Source organism: Artemia sp. Qi Xiang Cuo, chromosome 3 (assembly GCF_049724085.1).
Source record: "Artemia sp. Qi Xiang Cuo chromosome 3, ASM4972408v1, whole genome shotgun sequence".
Lineage (NCBI taxonomy): Eukaryota > Metazoa > Arthropoda > Branchiopoda > Anostraca > Artemiidae > Artemia > Artemia sp. Qi Xiang Cuo.
Genome location: NC_142796.1, coordinates 92,207,586 through 92,227,878, shown reverse-complemented (window position 1 = coordinate 92,227,878; position 20,293 = coordinate 92,207,586). Strand labels below are relative to the sequence as shown.

General features: G+C 36.9%; 2 protein-coding genes across 4 annotated transcripts in view; one reads left to right on the top strand and one right to left on the bottom strand.

The window, feature by feature from the left end:
- Positions 1-6,713, top strand: part of LOC148954750 (GTPase Era, mitochondrial) — a 67,737-nt gene extending 61,024 nt beyond the window's left edge. The window contains exon 7 of the mRNA XM_089087232.1: positions 6,515-6,713. Within this exon, the coding sequence (XP_088943358.1) occupies positions 6,515-6,693 (179 nt within the window). The 3' untranslated portion in view covers positions 6,694-6,713. The remainder of the gene's footprint in view (positions 1-6,514) is intronic.
- A 3,584-nt stretch (positions 6,714-10,297) lies between these two features.
- LOC148954749 (uncharacterized) overlaps positions 10,298-20,293 on the bottom strand; it is a 61,904-nt gene continuing 51,908 nt past the window's right edge. For all 3 annotated transcript variants that reach the window (XM_089086720.1, XM_089086719.1, XM_089086721.1), the window contains exons 6-7: positions 18,915-19,109; positions 10,298-12,132 (exon numbers count right to left, since the gene is read on the bottom strand). In XM_089086720.1, coding sequence (XP_088942846.1) covers positions 12,119-12,132; positions 18,915-19,109 — 209 coding nt within the window. In that variant the 3' untranslated portion in view covers positions 10,298-12,118. The remainder of the gene's footprint in view (positions 12,133-18,914; positions 19,110-20,293) is intronic.

Here is a 20,293-nt window from a genome sequence, read left to right as displayed (position 1 = left end):
GGGTGTCTAAAAAAGAACACCAGATTTGAATCTATAATAAATTGAATTTACCACACATTTACCAATTTTCACTTCAAACATTAACCTTGAAAACAAAAGCACAGTATCAGGAAATAACCTCAATGATCAGTGATAACGGAACATACGAAAACAGTGTTGCCAACAACAACAAATAAAAAAAAACAGGCTTTTCAAATCGGGCACTCATTTTTAGATACACTTTAGAATATTATTATTTAATTATTGTTAGATGTACTTAATATAATTGTGAATTTTTGAAATAATTAAATGGGTGGCTTCACAGCCCCCCCCCCCCCACCCCACCCTGGCCTAATTTTCTCCTGATTTTGTTTGCTATCAGACAATTCTGGTGATTACATTTTTGATTTTTTTTTTCTCAAGGTTATTTCATGATTTTCAGGTTATTTTATTTTCATGCTACGTATAGGCTATTTATATGATCATTTTTGTGATTTTTATTATATGGATTTAAATTATACACACGATATATATTGCCTACCATTTAATTCCCATCCTCTTTTGGATTTTTGCTAGGCCACTCGACTTTGGCCTGTTTACTGAACAATTTTCTCTCTCTAGGACTTTAAATGAGTTTTTTCTCTCTAGGGCTTTTTTTTACCCCAATGTCCTTGATAGATTATTCAAGGGTAAGTCTTATTAGCTCTTCCTATGAGAAATAAGAATTTCCTATCAGCTTCTATCGTTGTTACTGAGCGTTTTTACGTTTTACGACGTTTTTACGTTGTCTTCACGTTTTTACGTTTAGCTTTCGGTTTCCCCGTGCATAGATTTTGACAAAATTTTTGATTTCGTTCTGTTTACCCCAGCACGGTTGTTCTAGTGGTAAGCTACGGATGTCACCACTTATTGGTGCAGAAATGGTGCTACACTACTTACCGGAGGAAAAGCCTCGCTGGCGCCAAATACTGTAATGGAATGGCCGCGCTTACCACTACTGTTCCGTAAATATAGAGTATGTTAATACCCAATTACGGTATACCCTGCTCCAGGGTATGATAACGTGATCGAACGGTCAAACGGCCAAACTCTAGACCAAGAGGGTACCCAACCCGGGTCACGACTAATATCTCTAGCAATCTCTTTGGAGGGTAAACGGGCCCCCCTGTCGGTATAATAAATGGCGGTATGTCTCGCAACTCTTTTCCTACACTGTCTGGGTTCCTGGAAAAACAGTCTACACAACTGTAGAAAATAGCTTACTTGTAATCTTCCAAAAGGGTACACAAAACATATATATAAATCCCCACACGGGGTCTCAAAGTCGCCTAACTATACAGACTAAAAAATAACATTTGAACACTAAAAGAATCTTGGCACTTGGGGTGTGACTCAGTGTGATGCGGGCCAATCAAATGTATTGAGTCTCTCAATTGAATTTGCCCTATACATATTTTAAGAATCAATGGCTTGAATTTTAGCAAGCCCATGTGATGACTCGTACTAAATTATAATCCAGTCATTTTATTTTCTCTTGCAAAATGGTTGCCTTGACGACGAGTTTAACTTACGATTGCAATCAATCAATCAATCAATCAACCTTTTATTTTTAAATAAATGAACAAACGAAACAATTAACATGAACATTTCGACTCAAAGCAATGCTTGTACGAGTCACACAGATATAGGTGAACAAATTTATATCACACTATGAAATGAAAAGAGAAGAGCTGATAACATAAGAATTAGAAAGAAAAGAATTGAGACGAGGTGGAGTCAAAGAAGGAGAGTGAGAGAATAAGATACAAACGAAAAATTGAGACATTAACTCATGCAGTATCCAATCATAGGCAGCGCGCTAGAGCTGCCTAAGTAAAGAACGATGTGGACACACTGTGTTTTTTTTGGGGAGGGGGGTGTTTCTCCCGACCCGGGCACTTCGTTCGTATCGAAGGAATCTTCGTAGAAACTTTAAAAAGCGCTCTTTTTATTGGAAATTGGATTGCCTAGTGCCCTTTTTGACATTCGTAAGTGATTGGAGGCAACTCGCCCCCCCCCACGCCCATCTTTCCTCCCCACAAATAGAATTAAAATTTTGAGATAATCATTTTGTTCAGCGTGGTTGATTTTCACATAGAAAATGTTTTATAGGTGGACACTCTCCCACAACCATCTGGGCGAGGGTTTTAAGTTATGCCCTGGGTGCATATAAAGTTTTTATAGAAGGTTTTGTCGTAGAAACTTCAAGAAAGGCTAATTCGATTGTAAATTCAAAGGGCTAGTACCCTTTTTAATAGTCGAAAGTGATTGGAGGGCAACTAGCCCCCCCACGCCCATCATTCCCCCAAATACATCAATCAAAATTTTGAAATAGCCAATTTGTTCAGCGTAGTTGATTTCCAAATAGAAAATATGTTTTTGAGGAGGACACTCCCCCACAACCCACAGGACAAGGGTTTTAAGTTATGCCCGGGGGGCATATAAGGTTTTTATGGAAGGCGTCGTCGTAGAAACTTCAAAACAGGCTCATTCGACTGGAAATTCAAAGGGCTAGTACCCTTTTTAATAGTCAAAAGTGATTGTATGGCAACTAGCCCCCCCCCCCACGCCCATCATTCCCCCAAACATCCAATCAAAATTTTGAGATAGCCATTTTGTTCAGCGTATTTGATTTCCAGATAGAAAATATGTTTTTGAGGAGGAGACTCCCTAACAACCCTCAGGGCATATGTTTTAAGTTATAACCAGGGGTGTATAAGGTTTTTATAGAAGGTATTGTCATAGAAACTTCAAAAGGGACTCATTTGATTGGAAATTCAAAGGGCTAGTGCCCTTTTTAATAATTGAAAGGAATTAGAGGGCAACTAGCCCCCCCCCACGTCCATCATTCACCCAAACGTATCCAAATAAAATTTTGAGATTGCCATTTTGTTCAGCGTAGACTAGTTGATTTCCAGATATCAAATATATTTTTGAGGAAGACACTTCACCACAACCCTCAGGGCAAGGGTTTCAAGTTATGCCCTGGGGGCATATAAGGTTTTTATAGAAGGCGTTGTCGTAGAAACTTCAAAAAGACGAATTCAATTGGAAATTCGAAGGGCTAGTGCTCTTTTTAATCGTCGAAAGTGATTGCAGGGCAACTAGCCCCCCCCCCCTTCACGCCTATTATTCCCCCAAACACATCCAATCAACATTTTGAGATAGCCATTTTGTTCAGCGCAGTTGATTTCCAGATAGAAAATATGTTTTTGAGGAGGATACTCTCCCACAAGCCTCAGGGCAAGGGTTTTAAGTTATGCCCAGGTGGCATATAATGTTTTTATAGAAGGCGTCGTCGTAGAAACTTCAAAAAAAGCTCATTCGATTGGAAACTCAAAGGGCTAGAGCCCTTTTTAATAGTCGACAGTTATTAGTAATATATTTTGTTGTTGTTGTTCTTTAGACCACTTAGGGCACTTCGTATCGAAGGAGTTGTAGTGGGAACTTCGTAAAGGGCTCATTCGATTGAAAATAGAAAGGACTGATGCCCTTTTTAATAGTCGAAAGTGATAGGAGGGCAACTAATCCCCTCCCACGCCCATCCTCCCATTTGCCTATTATTTTTCAAAACTAAATGTTGCCTTAAGATTAAATCAAAATGCACTGTGATAATGCTAATTCCCAATAAGGGATCTCAGCAGTATCCCAAAAACGGCTGAGGGTATTATGTTTAAACTTTCGAGGCTACTTCTGCTCTTAAAATTTAACCAAATCAAAATAGTGTAAGTGTATCAAAGCTATCAAAGAAAGTAAACAGATTTTTTTTTAATGGTATCAAGCTTTCCATATCAGGTCAACTAGAGGAGGTATGAAACTAAGTTAAACAGTACTATTTGTGTCCAGATTTTTAAAAAGGCGTATGCTGTTAAAAATTGCTGAAAATTTTTCTCCAGCATACAAATAGCAGGCCAAACTATAAAGTCTTAAAAAACGAAAGGATTTAAGCTGTCATTTTCTTTTTCCTTGAAAAGACTTTGTCAATATCCAACGAACAGAAATTAATTAAAAAAAACTTTTTCCACAAATCAAGTTTTTCAAAGAAAAGTAAAGAACTCCTTAAATGTTTTTACTTTTATAAATTTAATAAATCACATAATTTTAACATTTTGATTACTAAATATCAGTATATGTATATTAAACTGACAATGCGCAGTCATTTGTATTTTTTCAGTAAAGTGCAAATTTTGTTCTGGCCTTGGGAAGGCATAGGGGTTTCGAGTCAAGACAATGATCGTTTCCGATCATCTTGAGTTTAAATTGACTATTTATCTTGCCGGTGACCTGCGTCGTGCTTCGTTCATTCGTTAATGCTTATTTGCAGCCTTTTCACGGCTGGAGGGCAGTCCTATTCTATTTTAGCTCATTTTTTGTTTAATGGTACTCATTCATTTTCTTTAAAAAACTTGTTTTTTTGAAATTTTTTTTAATTAATACTGTGTAAGAGAGGTATCGTTTTTGGAGTGTGCCAAATGATTTAAGGATTTAATAGATTCATTATTTGAGTTCCATACAGAAATACTTCTATAAACTGGAGAGTGTTGAGACCTTTTAAGCCTTCTTCTCGGTAGCATAAAATTGTACTTGTTGCAGCGGAGAGATCTTCCTCGATGAATTGTGCTACAAAGTTAGAAGTAACTGGAAAGATCTTGAGGAATTCTATTCGCTATTGCCAAGTGTGCTAAACGCAGATTACTAACGTTGATTATCTCTGTTATATCTATTGTTCCAGTGTCTCTGTATAGGTCTGTTGAGGGGTATAGCCTGGTGAGGCAATATGTGGCCTTACCTGCACGGTTTTGTGATCTCTTTAATGATTTTAGATGAGATTTGAATGTATTGCCCCAGACAGAACAGTAGTAATTCAAGTAGGGGAAGACAAAAGCATTATAAAGCATTTTCATCATGTCAGCACTTAGAAGCAGGCTAGCTCTATGTAACATTGATGTTTTCCGCGAGACTGTTGAAGACAGCTGGGATATGTGATGTTTGAACGAAAGAGAGGAATCTACAAATACGCCAAGGAACTTCGTGACTGTGGTCTGAGGAATGGGATTTCCATTGATTGACAGTGCGACATTGTGAGACAATGAGGAGTTTGAAGGAGCAGAAGTGAAGAGTATGATGCAGCTTTTTGTAGCATTTACCTGCATTTTGTTACGAAAACACCAGTCAGATATTTCGTCAAGTGTGTTTCGGGCCTTTTTTGCAGCAGACTCGGATGATTCAGCAGCAATGAAGAAATTTGAGTCATCAGCGAATAGTACTGGGTGTGCATTTGTAGTAAGACATGTTGTCGGGTCACTGATATACAAAATAAACAAGAGCGGTCCAAGTACCGACCCCTGAGGTACGCCAGATTTTACCGGTAATTCCGGCGACACACTACCCTCCACAATTACACACTGCTTACGATCAGTCAGGTACGATGAAAACTACTCGTGAGGAACACTCTATGTTGTTAATGAACGTAATTTTGTGAGGAGTATGGAATGATATACCATGTCAAAGACTTTAGTGGAATCCAAAAAAATCCCTATTACCTTTTATCCAGCATCCTGGCTATTTAATATGTATTCAACTGAATCAACTAAGCATGCAAAGTTGAATGATAGCGCCGAAACCCGTATTGACGGAGACAGAGTAGCTTCTTGACATCGAGGAATCTATATACTCTGTTATAAACCACTCGCTCGAGGACTTTTGATATAACCGGTAGAATTGATATGGGTCGATAATTAGAGATAAGACTCTTGTCTCCTTTTTTGTAGAGGGGAAGGACTTGGGTAGTTTTGAACACATTAGGATAAACTCCGGTTGCTAGTGAAAGGTTGACCAAGTGTGTAATTGGAGCTACAAGACCTGCAGAGGCCTTCTTCAAGAAATAGTTGTACAGCCCAAGTCTTGGGTTTTGCCATTAGGCAGCTTACTGATAAGCACTAGTAATTCCTCTTTCGTACATGGTGCTAGAAAAACACCTTATATTGTTCTACTGTGGGTTTGTTCAGGAGATGGGCCAGAAGCATGTAGAGATGTCTGATTAACGAAAAATTGATTAAAAGCATCAGCATGAGATTCGCTTGCTACTGTCTCACCACTCATATTTATTATTTCTTTAGGTATAGCCACCTTCTCCCTTTTTTGACAAATTATTTCATCAACAACCTCCCATACTTATATACTCCCATACTATGCAAATTATCTTATAGGCAAATAGAAAAGAAAACGGGTCATTTATCTGATAAGAAAGGAAACAAGGGTTGGAACCCCAACAACGGTATTTTTTTATATCTCAAAAATTATATGTTTTGAGTGGGGTGGGATACTTTGAGGGGATCATGTCTTCGAAAAATAAGTGAAATAAGTATTTACTTTTCAAAAACGAATTTTAAACTTTAGATCACTACGGTCCCGCTTTTAGCTTTTTACTAGGCTGCTGCTAAAAGTTGCAACTATGATATTTCTTTATTTCATTCTTCATTACTCTTATTTTTAGGTCTTCTGTCTCTTGTTCTCTCCCTAAGACCGAAATCAAAGCATTGGGTGAAGTTGATTCTTGGTTCAGGAGGCGCAAGGATAAAACAAATTTCAAAAGAAGCTGAACAAGATCTTAGAAACACTTTCCGATATGACGTGAGACTGAAAATTATTGTTGAGGATCCTAAGTTAAAATAATAAATTTTCTATTCAGTTAATAAATTATCTACCTGCTTTTTAAGTGATATAATTTTTCTCAATAGGGATTATATATGCAATATACGAAAAAAAACGTTTAAAGGGTAAAAACGAAAAAAAATGTTCGTATCTTTGACTAATTCCCTCGTTAGTTCTTTTCTCCTTATCATGGTTTACTGGGGGGGGGGGGCCAATGCTCTTGTTAGTGTATCATACCCAACCGTGATTTTGAAAGAAAACGGACACATATTTTTGAAATCATTTTCTCATAATAGAACTGAAAGGCTTCAGTAAAATCTCTAGATTATTCATATGGTCATTAGATTGTCCTCACTACTTAACCATGAATAGATCATAGATCCCATAGAGGTTTCTACTGTTAAAAGGGTTAGATAGATCAGAGAAAAACATTTTAACCAGGGCTTCCACTTCTAGGGAGATTACCCTATTTTAGGGAGAAATCACTTCTTTTAGGGACACTTATTTTGAATCTAGGGACAATCTGGGGAAAAGTAAGGATTTTTAGGGAAATCTGGGGAAAAGTAAAGATTTTTAGGGAAATTTGGGGAAAAGTAAGGATTTTAAGGGAAATTTCATTTTTTCAAACAGAAGGCTGAAAATGTCTCAAAGATTGCGTAAGCTTGGTTTTTAAAAAACCTTATATAGCAACACTGGCTTACGGTGCTATAATTGCCAAAATTTCCAGAAGTTGAACCCTGGAATATTATTTAGGTAGCCTAGTATTTATTTTATTTTTTATGCAATTACTTTGATTGGTGTAAACTACCGACATAAGGGAGTATTGATAGGCTATGCAGACATTGTGGGCAACGTTTATATTAACAGTTTATTCAGGTAGCTAAAAATAAACTTAGCTCTATAGTCAGAATTGCATCCTGAATCAAATCTTAACATGCATTTGCGTCGGAACTGAACTTTACCCCCTGAACTTTACCATCACTAAAATGAATTTAACGATGGATTGGCTGAGGGTCTTACTAACTGCATCAAACAATTCATTAAAAAAAAACCTCGATTCCCTGGCAAAATATTGTTAAATTTTTTACCAATACTACTGACGTCAGGTTTGGAGCCAATAGATGTGCTTCAACTCTAATAAAACCATGGTGTTCCATATGTTGAATGTGAAATGTTCATGCCATCTTATTCACTTATGTTCATCCTATGCATGGTTGTCACTTCCCAAGACACTAGAAGACTTGGCACGAAATATCTATGCCCCCTTTTCCAGAAGCGCTTCCATAGGAGATAAGTATGCTGAATTTCAGGAATTCTTTCAATCCAAAGCACTCATTTCTTGCGCCAGAATAAACCCGTTGGTTGTTCCTTCAGGCCTGCATAAAGAGGCTTATTGAGCATCAGGTTGCTATTACTCGGTATTTCATAGAAACCACGTTTGACAACCCAACTACAACCAATGACTTTATCATGTCAACATTACAAATAAAGTTGACAAAGCCATACCTTGAATTCATGGACTACTCTCTTGGCCTCTCCAACGAATTCAACAAAGTTTTTCAATCTGAGCATCCAGTTCCCCACTCCCTAAAGGCAAGTGTCAGCAACCTTATGAATGATAATGCGTCTAACTTCATGAAATCTGGACTATATTCGCAGTGTTGCTTTGTTTACCGTACTGGATCCTTACCTTTCAAGTGAGTACCTGCCTTTAAACCAGACATATGCGGGAATAGCTGCAACCAATTCAATGTAAGGACTCGTAGATGCTCAAGGGCCAAATGATAATATTGATCTCTTTTACCAGTCTTGTTGAAAATACTATGTAGTCCTAATCAAGCACATCCATAACCCTTCCAAGACGCTTTGGTTGAACCAAGGAATGCAAGAAATTTGAAACCAAATCTCTAAGGCCACTGTTTGTGAGATTTCCTGCTCTAAGATAAAAGTGCTGCCTCCAGAAAATGGACGTAGAATGAAGGTCACAGTCAATGACTGATGTCACTGAGCTTCATTTGGGAGATGCCCAAGTTGAAGACCTGTCAGTTGAGCAGTACTGGATAAAGATATTTAGTCTGGAGATTCGCAGTGGCGAAATCAAGTATTCGGAATTGCGGAAGCGCATATCACTGATCTTCTCTTTACTTTTTAGCAATGTACCAAACGAGCGTTTGTTTAGTCCCCTGAAATTAATCAAAACAGGCATCCAAAATGGTCTCGAAAATGTCACACTGGTCTCACTTGTTCGAGTCAATTACTGGTTGAAAAACAAAGATAAAACTTTATCAACTGTCAGCATACCGAAAGCTGTCACTGGCTTCAAGACGAAGGCAAACGCCAAGTGCGATGAAGTGCAGGAGATGACACTTAATTAAACTTTCTTTTGTGTTCTAGGTAGTGAAAAAATGTTATTTATATCAATATCTGAAGTAAAAAATAACAATTTGATGCTGCGCTGTGCAGCATCAAATCATGCAATCATGTAGATTCTGTGGAAATGTAAAGCAAAATATCCCTTCTTTCTAGGGAGGAAAATAGGGAGAAATCAGACCTAAACTTAGGGAAATTAAGGGAAAACTGATATAAAAATAGGGAAAATTGAAATCAAAAAGTGGAAGCACTGATTTTAATCCCCCACTCTTCTCCCCTCTTCCCCAAAGTCACAACTTAAGATCCGCGTAGCAAGACCAATTTAAACTTAGTGTCGAGGATAAGCCCAAATCAATTTTCTCCAATCCACACATAAAACTACACTTCAATTGCATCTTATAATGAGGACCATGTTCCATTCCTATGAAAATTTGAACCCCTCCTTGCCTAAATCTTTTCTAAACAACACTTTTTAATTAAAACTTACATTTTCTATTAAAAACACAAAAAAAAATTGTTTACAAAACACTTGAATTAAATAGCTGTGTAACATATTAAAACTAAAGTAACCGACAGAGAAAAAAATCGAAAAAAAAAATTCAACAAACTTATTTAGAAAAATTATTTGAAACCTAAGGAACCAGCACTTATTTTTGTTTATCTCTTCTGAGAATTAAGCTGTCATTTTTCGTTTTTTATCGAATTTTCACTTTCCCACTTTCAGATTACAGGTGTTGTATAACATACTGAAAAAAAAAATCAAAGAAACAGAATATAAAGTAAACCTGAAAAATAAGAATGCAATCTAAAGAAACTTAAAAAAAAATTAAAAGAACAAAAATATTGAGTAATCTTCCATCGGATCCCATGGCATCCTCGATAGCTAAGGTTTCTAGAATGTTCTTGCAAAACTCCGTCAAATTGATGGTTTACGAAACAGTTGCGTTGTTTAGAAAACTTAGCAAAAAAAAACAAAAAATCCGACGCAAAAATTCACCCTGAGCATCCATTTCAATTAATTGATGAATTTTAATGATTTTGTTTATTTCTTACTATTATATCCCTATATTCTGAAATTACTGTGTCGATTTTTCACTGTTTTCCGTGATATTCCAAATCAAGGTTTTGCATTGATTATCTGTTCCAACTATAATCAATAGTTATGTTGATTTTTGGCTATTTTCCCGCAATATTCCCTCACAGTATCTGCTCTAACAAAATCTGTCATGAGGACCCCTTCCAATTAATGTTCAAGTTTATTTTTTCACCGCGATATTCCGACACGAGAATCTGCCCTAATTAAGTCCATCATTATAATCTCCTTCCAATTTGTGAGTGACTTTCAAAAATCTGCGGATTTTTCACTGTTTTCTCTGGTATTCCAACACAGGAGCGGCCTCTGACTGAATCTGCCAAGAGTAGCTTCTTCAAATTTTACGCGTTAACTTGCAATAATTGCGTTAATTTTTCACTTTTTAAGCGCGATATTCCAATGTAAGAATGCGCCATGAGCACTGCCTTACAATTAACGGGTGAATTTTAGCAATTATGATCATTTTTTTTTTTTTTTTCACAATACGCTGAAAAAAACTCTTTCCTAAGAGAATCTATACTGATTAGCTCTTCCAATTTATGGATGACTTAACAACTGAGTAAATTTTCTTCCGTTTATCTAAAATACCCTAACACAAGAATCCACCGTGACTGAATATACCTTGATGAGCCCCCCCCCCTCCAATTAACAGATAACTTCAAATAATTTCGTTCATTTTCACTATTTTCCCGATATTCTGACATTTGCCATGAGGACCCCCTTAACATCAATGAATGACTTAATAACTTAAGTTGTTTTCAGCTGTTTTTTCGGCAACATTTTGACACAAGATTTAATGCTGATTGAACTGGGATTTATGACCCCCCTCCAACTTATGGTTAACTTCTAATAATTACATTTGACTCTTCATTATTTTCCAGATATTCCAAAATAAGAATCCACCATGGGGACTTCGCTGTTTTTCTATAATTTCCTGACAAAAGAATCCGCACTGATTGCAGTGGCCTTGAAGACCCCTTCCAACTCATGGGTAACTTAAATTAATTGAGTTAATTCTTCACTATTTCCCCGATATTTCGACATAGGGATCCACCATGAGGACTTCGCTGTGTTTCTGTGATTTCCTGACACAAGAATCCACACTGATTGAAGTGGCCTTGAAGACCCCCTTCCACTTCATGTGTAACTTAAATTAATTGCGTTAATTCTTCACTATTTCCCCGATATTTCGACATAAGAATCCACCATGAGGCCCCTTCAAATTATTGGATGAATTAATAATTTCATGAATTTTTTACTGCTTTTCTGTGATTTCCTGACGCAAGAATCCGACCTGATTGAATTGGCTCTGAGCCCTCCCCCCTTCCAATTAATGAGTAACGTCTAATAATGGCGTTGGTGCTTTGCTATTCCAACATAAAAATTCGCTATAAGGACCCCTTCTGAGTAACTGATGATTTAGTAATAGCATTGTTTCTTTTACTGTTTTCCTCTATATCCTTACACAAAAAGCCCCTCCCCCCTAATGGAATAGACCTTGAAGACCCATTTCAGTTAATGGGTAACTTCTAATAATTGCGCTGATTCCTCGACATTTCAACATAAGAATTTGTCGTGATAGAACACATGATTAATATAGTGTCTTTTTTTTAATATATTGCATTTTTTTTCTCCAATCTTTCCTGAAATATCGTCATTCTCGACGGTCACCTTCCCATTTCGGGGAGGGATTTCAACCCCTCCTACCCTAACCCTCGTCAAAACAACACATTCCAATTAGTACTCATATTTTCTACAAAAAAAGGCACAAAATAGGTGATTATAAAACAGTTTACTTAAATAGCTCTATAACATCAACTATAACTCAATTAACCGACAGAGAAAATAATATCAAAAACAGAACTTATTTTTATCCAAAAACTTATTACTTTTGGCTATTTACAAAAAAAGATCAGACCTTCATGTTTCCTTTGTTAGTAAAAATACGAAAAGACAACCAATCAATTCAGTTGAAGGGAGAATTCATTCAGTTCCAGCTAAAAAGAAAGAGATCAATCAGTATTTTATTAAATGTTTCATTTCCTGGTTAAAAACATAACCATTTTCTTCTTTAAATGGAATTGTTTTAAACTTTGGGAGATTCCCCCTTTGTTGGCTGTTGCTTTAAAATCCATAAAGACCCATGTACTTCCAAGTACTATTTGTAAAAGACTAGTTTATTAAGTGTCCAAACTTAGTTTATAGACTGATTTTTATCAGTGATTAACTTTTTCAACCAATCAGAATCACGCAAAATTACGTTGTTGGTACTGATACATATTTAAGGATATTAAAATTATAACAGGAAAAACCACAAAAGCCTTAAAAATAAGAATAAAAACACAGAATCACTGATTCGAAAATTTTGTCATTATTCCTGATGGCCAGTAAGATCCAGTACTATGCTATACGAAAAGTAAAACTCTACCAAGTAAATATTAGGGTGTTGGATTTCTCGGAAAAAAAAGACAAACTTCATACAATTTTTCGGATAAATGAATGAGTGATAGGAGCTTCTTTATTGTGGATCCCTCCCCCCCCCCTCCCCTTTCACCAAATCAAGATCTTCGGTACAGGTTCGCAATACCTTTCATACTGCTAAATGAGACACTTCATTCATTTTGACAATGCACTAAGCCGTGATAGAGTCAAACAGTTCGTGGTAACGAACTGTAAGTAAGGAGCGACCCGGCTCAATGGTAACCGAAACTCTAAAAAACAGAATTTTGATACCAATAGATACATTAAAAGAATCAGATTTTAATTCCAATTTCAAATATATAAGTTTCATCAAGTTTAATCTTACCTATCAACAGTTACGCGCCTGAGAAAATGTGGCTGATTTTCGAAAAAGGGAGAAAGACCCCCCAAAAGTCATGGAACCTTAATGAAATTCTCACCATCATATTCAGCGTATCAGAGAACCCTGCTGTAGAGGTTTCAGGCTTCTATCTAGAAAAATGTGGAATTTTGCATTTTTTGCCAGAATACAGATCACGAATGCGTGTGTGTTTTTTTTTGTTTTTTTTTTTTCCCAGGGGTCATCGTATCGACCCAGTGGCCCTAGAATATCACGGTAGGACTCATTGAAACGAAAATTAAAAGTTCTAGTGCCCTTTTTAAGTGACAAAAAAAAATGGAGGGCAACTAGGCCCCCTCCCATGCTCATTTTTTTCCCAAAGTCTCACGATCAAAATTTTAAGGTAGCCATTTTGTTCAAAACGGTAGAAAATATTATAACTATGTCTTTTAGGATGACTTAATCCCTCGAAGCCCCCAGGAGGAGGGCTGAAATTTATGAACTTTACCCAATATTACCCAATTTACCCAATATATAGTATTTGGTTATTGGGACCCGGCTCAATGGTAACTGAAACTCTAGAAAACGGTATTTTGATACAAATAGATACATCAAAAGAATCCGATATTAATGCTGATTTCAAATATATAACTTTCAGCAAGTTTAATCCTGCCCATCAAAAGTTGCGCGCCTGAGAAAATTTGGCGGATTTTCGAAAAAAGGGGGAAAGATCCCCTAAAAGTTATAGAACCTTAATGAAAAGCACACCATCATATTCCGCGCATCAGAGAACCCTACTGTAGAGGTTTCAAGTTCCTATCTACAAAAATGTGGAATTTTGCATTTTTTTGTCATAAGAAAGATCACTGATGCGTGTTTTTTTTTTCCAGGGGTAATCGTATTGACCCAGTGGTCCTAGAATATCTTGGGAGGGCACATTGGAATGGAAATTAAAAGTTCTAATGCCCTTTTTAAGTGACCAAAAAAATGGAGGGCAACTAGGCCCCCTCCCACGCTCATTGTTTTTCCAAAGTCACCTGATCAAAATTTTGAGATAGCCATTTTGTTCAGCATGTTCGAAAATATTATAAGTATGTCTTTTAGGATGACTTAATCCGCCGAAGTTCCCGGGAGGAGGGCTGAAAGTTATGAACTTTACCCAATGTTAACATATAGTATTGGTTATTGGGAAGTATACAGTACAGACGTTTTCAGGGGAGATTTTTCCCGGTAGTGGGGGGGGGGGGGGTTCGGGCAGGGACGTACGCAGGGGGGGGGCCTCTGCCCCCCCCCCCCAAAATCTCACGATTTTTTCATTTTCCTATAATTTTCTGATTTTTGTCACAGAATAATGGGTTTGAAGGATTTGGCCCCCCCCCCCGAAACAAATTGGCCCCCCCCGAAACAAATTCCTGCGTACGTGCCTGGGGTCGGGGGTTATGTAGGAGGATCTTTCCATGAAGGAATTTTTCATGGGGGGAAGGGGCATTGCTATGAAGGGGATGCCGGACTTCCCATCACTATTTAAAAAAAGATAAAAAATTAAATATAAAAAACAAGTTTTTCAACTGCAACAGCAGCACCATCAAAACCTTTAACAAGCATAAAATATTAAACATGTGGCTGGGTTCACCCCCTAGTCAAAACCTCACATTTTAAGCCGAAAATTTTTTAGTCCTTTCATAAGAGCTGTTTATTCTAATTAATGGCCTTTGTGATTAAGCGGTCATTTTTTAAGAATTGGAACAAAATTCGAAATTTCGCTTAAAGAGCAAGGTATTGACTAGGGGGTGAACCCCTAATATACGTATTAAAAATATATGAATATAGAAGTTCGTTATGTAAGTTAATTCGTAAGTTACGTATATTTATTACTAATAAAAACGTTCGTAAATAAAATGAAACAAGTTTCGAGAAAGCCATTTAACCAAATAAAAATAAATTAATATGAAAATTTTGTTTTAATTATTCATGTGCTGTGAGCCAAGATCAAAACCTGCATTTATTCAAAAACGTTCAAAAATTAATTTAAAAAAACAGGTTTTTTTTAACTGAAAGTAAGGAGCGACATTAAAACTTAAACCGAACAGAAATTATTCTGTATATGAAAGGGGCTGTCCCCTCCTCAACGCCTTGCTCTTTACGCTAAAGTTTGACTTTCTCACAACTCTATTTTTTTAAACAATAAAAAACTTTAGCGTAAAGAGCGAGGCGTTTAGGAGGGACAGCCCTTTCATATACGGAATAGTTTCTGTTCGTTTTAAGCTTTAGTGTCGTTCCTTACTTTTCAGTTAAAGAAAACTTGTTTTTTTCATTTAATTACGGGAAAAGATATAGAAAATAATGAAGAAGTTTGTGACAATTTTGATGTGAAGGAAGATTTATTTTGTGATGGAAAATTAGTGGCAGTACTAATAGGATTTAAAAATAATAAGGCCCTAGGTGCTGATGGTGTGGCAAATGAGTTTCTTGAATACGGTGGTTATGAGGTTAGATATAAGTCACCAAAGATTATGAATATAATTTATGAAAAAGGGGAAGTATGTAACGTTTTAAGGAAAACTAATTAGCCCTCTTAATAATAAAGTTGATAAGAGAGTGTGGTAATAATAGAGGGATTACCTTGGTTTCTGTAGGAGGAAATTACGTGGTATGATGATGCTTTTTAAACTTAGACACGTTGTAGATCGAGTTTTAAAAGAAGAGCAGTGTGAATGCGTCAACCAAATTTTTCATCAAACACCTCTAGTCCTCAGTTTAATAGTGCTAAATATGAGAATAACATTGTTGCGGTTAAGGTAGAAAATGAAGTTAGTAGCTGGTCACGCAATGAATCAGGAGTTAAGCAGGGATGTGTTCTATACCCATTCATATGAATCATTTTGATGGACTTTGTTCTAAGGGCAATGGGAGAACACGGAATCAATTGGGGGATTAAAACTCTCCTGGACTTAGATTATGCTGATAAGTCGCTAAGGCTAGGAATAAGTTAAGGTAAAAATAGCATGTTGGGTAACATGAAAAGATCGATCAAGTGAACAGCTTCACTTAACTAGGTAGTATTCGTGAAGATGGTGGGTTCGGTGGAAATGTTAAAAGTAAAAAGCCAAGGCCCATGGTGTCTTTTCATAGTAGAAAAGTTTGGAAGAATAATAAAAGTCTGCGAACCAAGATTAAAATATTGAAAGTTAGAGTGATGACAGTGGTCAAGTATGGCTCAGAAGCGGGGGCGCTAAAAAACGACTAAATTTTGCATATCGAGATGTTTCAGGAGAAATAGTGTGGGGGATCTATCCGCAGGGGGTGGTGTATATCCCGGAATAATTTAAAAACGATCAGAAATGCTAGATGTTTTCCAGAGAAATTGCCAACGCATTGCTTTGGGTACCCGACAGACTGAGAGCGTCTCAAACAGTAGGCTCTAAAACTTCTGATCGTTTTTAAATAATGCCATTAATTCTGGCAAATTTCCCCCAAAATTTTCCTCCTCGCGGACAATTCTCGAGTGGACAATTACCCCCCCCCCCAAAAAAAAACTATATATTTCTAAATTACAAAGATTACAGGTAAACATATTTCATAACTTACGGCCCTTTCCCAGGAGCTGTGGGGCTCATGTCATCCCCAAACTCATAGTTATTAGACCTTTCATCTCTGTTGAACAAAATGGATATATAAACTTTGACCGGATAGCATTGGGGGAAAAAAGGGTCATGGGAGGGGGGATATTTGGCCGTCCAATATTTTCGTTCACTTAAAAAGGGCAGTAGAACTTATAATTCCGTTTGAATAAAACCTTTCCCGATCTTCTAGTACAATTGGCTCGATACGATCTCTGGGAAAAAACAACAACAAATAAACAAGCATCAATGATCTTACTTCTGCCAAAAAAAAAAAAACAAAAAAAAAAGAAAAAAAAAACAAAAAAAAAATTATTTTTGAAGATAGGAGCTTGAAACATCTATAGAAAGGTCTTTTGATATGCTGAATCTGATGGTGTGATTTTCATCAACATCCCTTGACTTTTGGCGGATATTTCCTCCTTTTTTGGAAAATCAGGCAAGTGTTCTCAGGCTCGTTGATTTTGACGGGTAATATTAGACTTAATGAATTTTATATATTTGGAATCAGCAAAAAAAGCCAATTTTCTTGATGTATTATTGGTTATCATCCTTTTTCTAGAGTTTCGGTTATTACTGAGCCAAGTCACTCCTTAATTACGTATAGTTCGTTACCACGATCTGTTTGATAGCTATTCCAAAATATGTTATAAACAAATCTGTTTTGTTGCATGAATTTTTGCTGGTTGAAACAAAATACATAAAATAATATGACAGACTTTTGTAATCATAAACAATTTTTAAGTTGATTTTACGGGGGGGGGGGGTATACATCTCAGTTTAACTATGAAATTGTTGTCAACAACTTTGAATCACCACAGTAACGTCTGTCGATCAAATCTATGTTGTTGTTTATTATCGAATACCTCAGTACAGTCGTGATCAACTCTTAAATAGCACCGAATTCATTAGTTTAAAAGAGGTTGACCTAATTTTGATAACTTGTCCATGCCTCTCACAAGAATAGTTCAAGCATCTGCAAATTGTTTCTTGTTGATCCTCCTATTTAACAACAATAAATGGTAGATACCCACCCGGGTACTAAATTTGAGATCCTCCCAGGCAAGTTCATCAGTACCCACTCGCCTATATCAATTTGTCACTATATGCAATAGCCTTCAAAACTGATTTTAAATACTACTACTACTACTAAATAACAACTAACTGCGACACAAAACAACCTACAAGGCCAACACAACTACGCGCGCTCCTACTTCACTCCAATCTTTTTAATACTTCACTTTTTATCCCCTTCCATGTAGTTACAATTTCATTAAAAATTGTTCCTTGTGACCTCTTCCAACCCTTTTCGTGTGACCCCAGATTGATGGCAAAAAGTGTGGTCCAAGATGGATGGTAAAAAGTATGGCCTCAGAGGGATGGCAAAAGTGTGGCCCCAGGTGGATGGCAAAAAGTTTGGCCACAGATAGATGGCAAAAGTGTGGCCCCAAATACATGTCAAAAAGTGTAACCCCAGATGGACGGCAAAAAGTGTGGCCCCAGGCGGATGGCAAAGATTATGGCCCCAGATAGATGGTAAAAAGTGTGACCTCAGATGGATGGCAAAAAGTGTGGCCGCAGATGGATGGCAAAAGTGTGGCCCAGGTGGATGGCAAAGTGTGGCCATAGATGGATGGCAAAAAGTGTGGCCCCAGATGGATGGCAAAAAGTATGGCCCCAGATAGATTGGAAAAAAGCACAATCTTTGGCACTCTATCATCCCACATCTGTGAAATTTGGCTTGAGCTAATTTAAACCAGCACAAACTCATTATTGGTGACCATAGTACAGTAACGATACGGTCTTAAATAGCACAGACTTCACTCATTTCAAAAAGCTTAAAAAAACGTTTTCGCTTGCTGACCAATGGTCTGCGATGTGCGATGTGATTAACTACCTTCGTCTGGGAGTGGAATGCGTGGCTGGGGGCAAATTATCCGACACTTCCCGGGTTTTTCCCCTAGTTTTCTCCAGGTATCCATTTACAGATGGCTCGACTCTGGCTGAGCTTACAGAGTCACACCATTGACCCCCGTTCCAAACCAAATAACCAGCGACACCAGGAATCGAACGCCTAATCTCAGGAATCCAAGTCCAGTGCGCTAACCACTCGGCTAGGATTGCTAGGAATAATTTCAAGGTTGACCTGAAATCTATAATTGGTGATTTTGACACTCACACAAGCGATCAAAACATTCTAACATTTGCATCCTCAGTTTAGAAACAATTATAGATTCAAGCCCCCGCCCGTTACTCGATTTTAGCACCATTCTTCTGAGTTTTATGTACCCTTCCCCGTCACTCAATATACTTCTGGTTGCGCACCAGTTTAGATACATTCATAGATAAAAATTACAACCTTCAACAACAGGTTTCAATTCCATTACTTCAGTGGTCTCCTCATAATTTGAGTCACTCATGTTGTTCTCCTCTTCGGCACTCATCTGATCCTGTGAGCCAATGTCAGGCTGATAAGCTTCAGCGTCCGAGTGCTGTTGGTAGGCTTGCTCCATATCTTGGGTATATCTAGCCTGAATTAGTTCATCCTCCCTTGCTATAAGAATAATAAATCAATGAGATAATTATTAAATTCAGGAACACATTCCCTTTGTTTTATGGAATAATATCAAAAAGGACATGATTTCCTTAAAGGATATTTCTTTAAAGTACAAAGGACATCAAAATAAATAATAAAAGATAAGGTTTAATGTAGAGTGGTGGTTGAGAGGGCGGAAGCCCCCTCTCACGCTTGCAATAACCCTAGATATGCTACTTAAAACGAACAAAATTAAAATCAAAAACATTATCCTACTTATGAAGAGGTTTGCTTCTAGCTTTATTCTAGCCACCCTTTCTATAAGAATTAAATAAAAAAAACAAGTTTATTTTTAACTGAAAGTAAGGAGCAACATTAAAACTAAAACGAACAGAAACCATTCCGTATATGAAAGGGGATGTCCCCTCCTCAGCACCTCGCTCTTTACGCTAAAGTTTTTTATTGTTTAAAAAAATAGAGTTGTGAGAAAGAGTCTAACTTTAGCGTAAAGAGCGAGGCGCTGAGGAGGGGACAGCCCCTTTGGTATACGGAATGATTTCTGTTCGTTTTAAGTTTTAATGTTGCTCCTTACTTTCAGTTTAAAAAAATTTTTAATTTAATTTTTGAACGTTCTTGATTTTTTTTATTGAATTTTTGGAGGTTTTTATTTTGGCTCACAGTACATGAATAATTAAACAAAAATTTCCATATTAATTTTACTTTTATTTGGTTAAATGGCTTTCTCGAAAGTTGTTTAATTTTATTTACGAACGTTTTTATTAGTAATAAATGTATGGAACTTGTGAATTAACTTATGTAACGATCTTCTATATCCGTATATTTTTAATACGTATTAAGGGGGTTCGCCTCCTAGTCAGTACCTCGCTCTTTACGCTAAAGTTCGAATTTTGTTCCAATTCTTTAAAAATGACCCCTTAATCACAGAGGCCGTTAATTAGAATAAATAGCTCTAATGAAAGTACTAAAAAATCTTTGGCTTAAAGAGCGAGGTAATGACTAGGGGGCGAACCCAATCATGTACTTAATAATTTCTGTTCCTTTTAGGTTTTGATGTTGCTCCTTACTTTCAGTTGAAAAACTTGTTTATTTTTTTATTTGATTTCTGATCGTTTTTTTAAACAGTGCTGAGAAATCCAGCAACCCTTCATATCAATTTCCCTTCCCCATGAAAACTTTCTCCG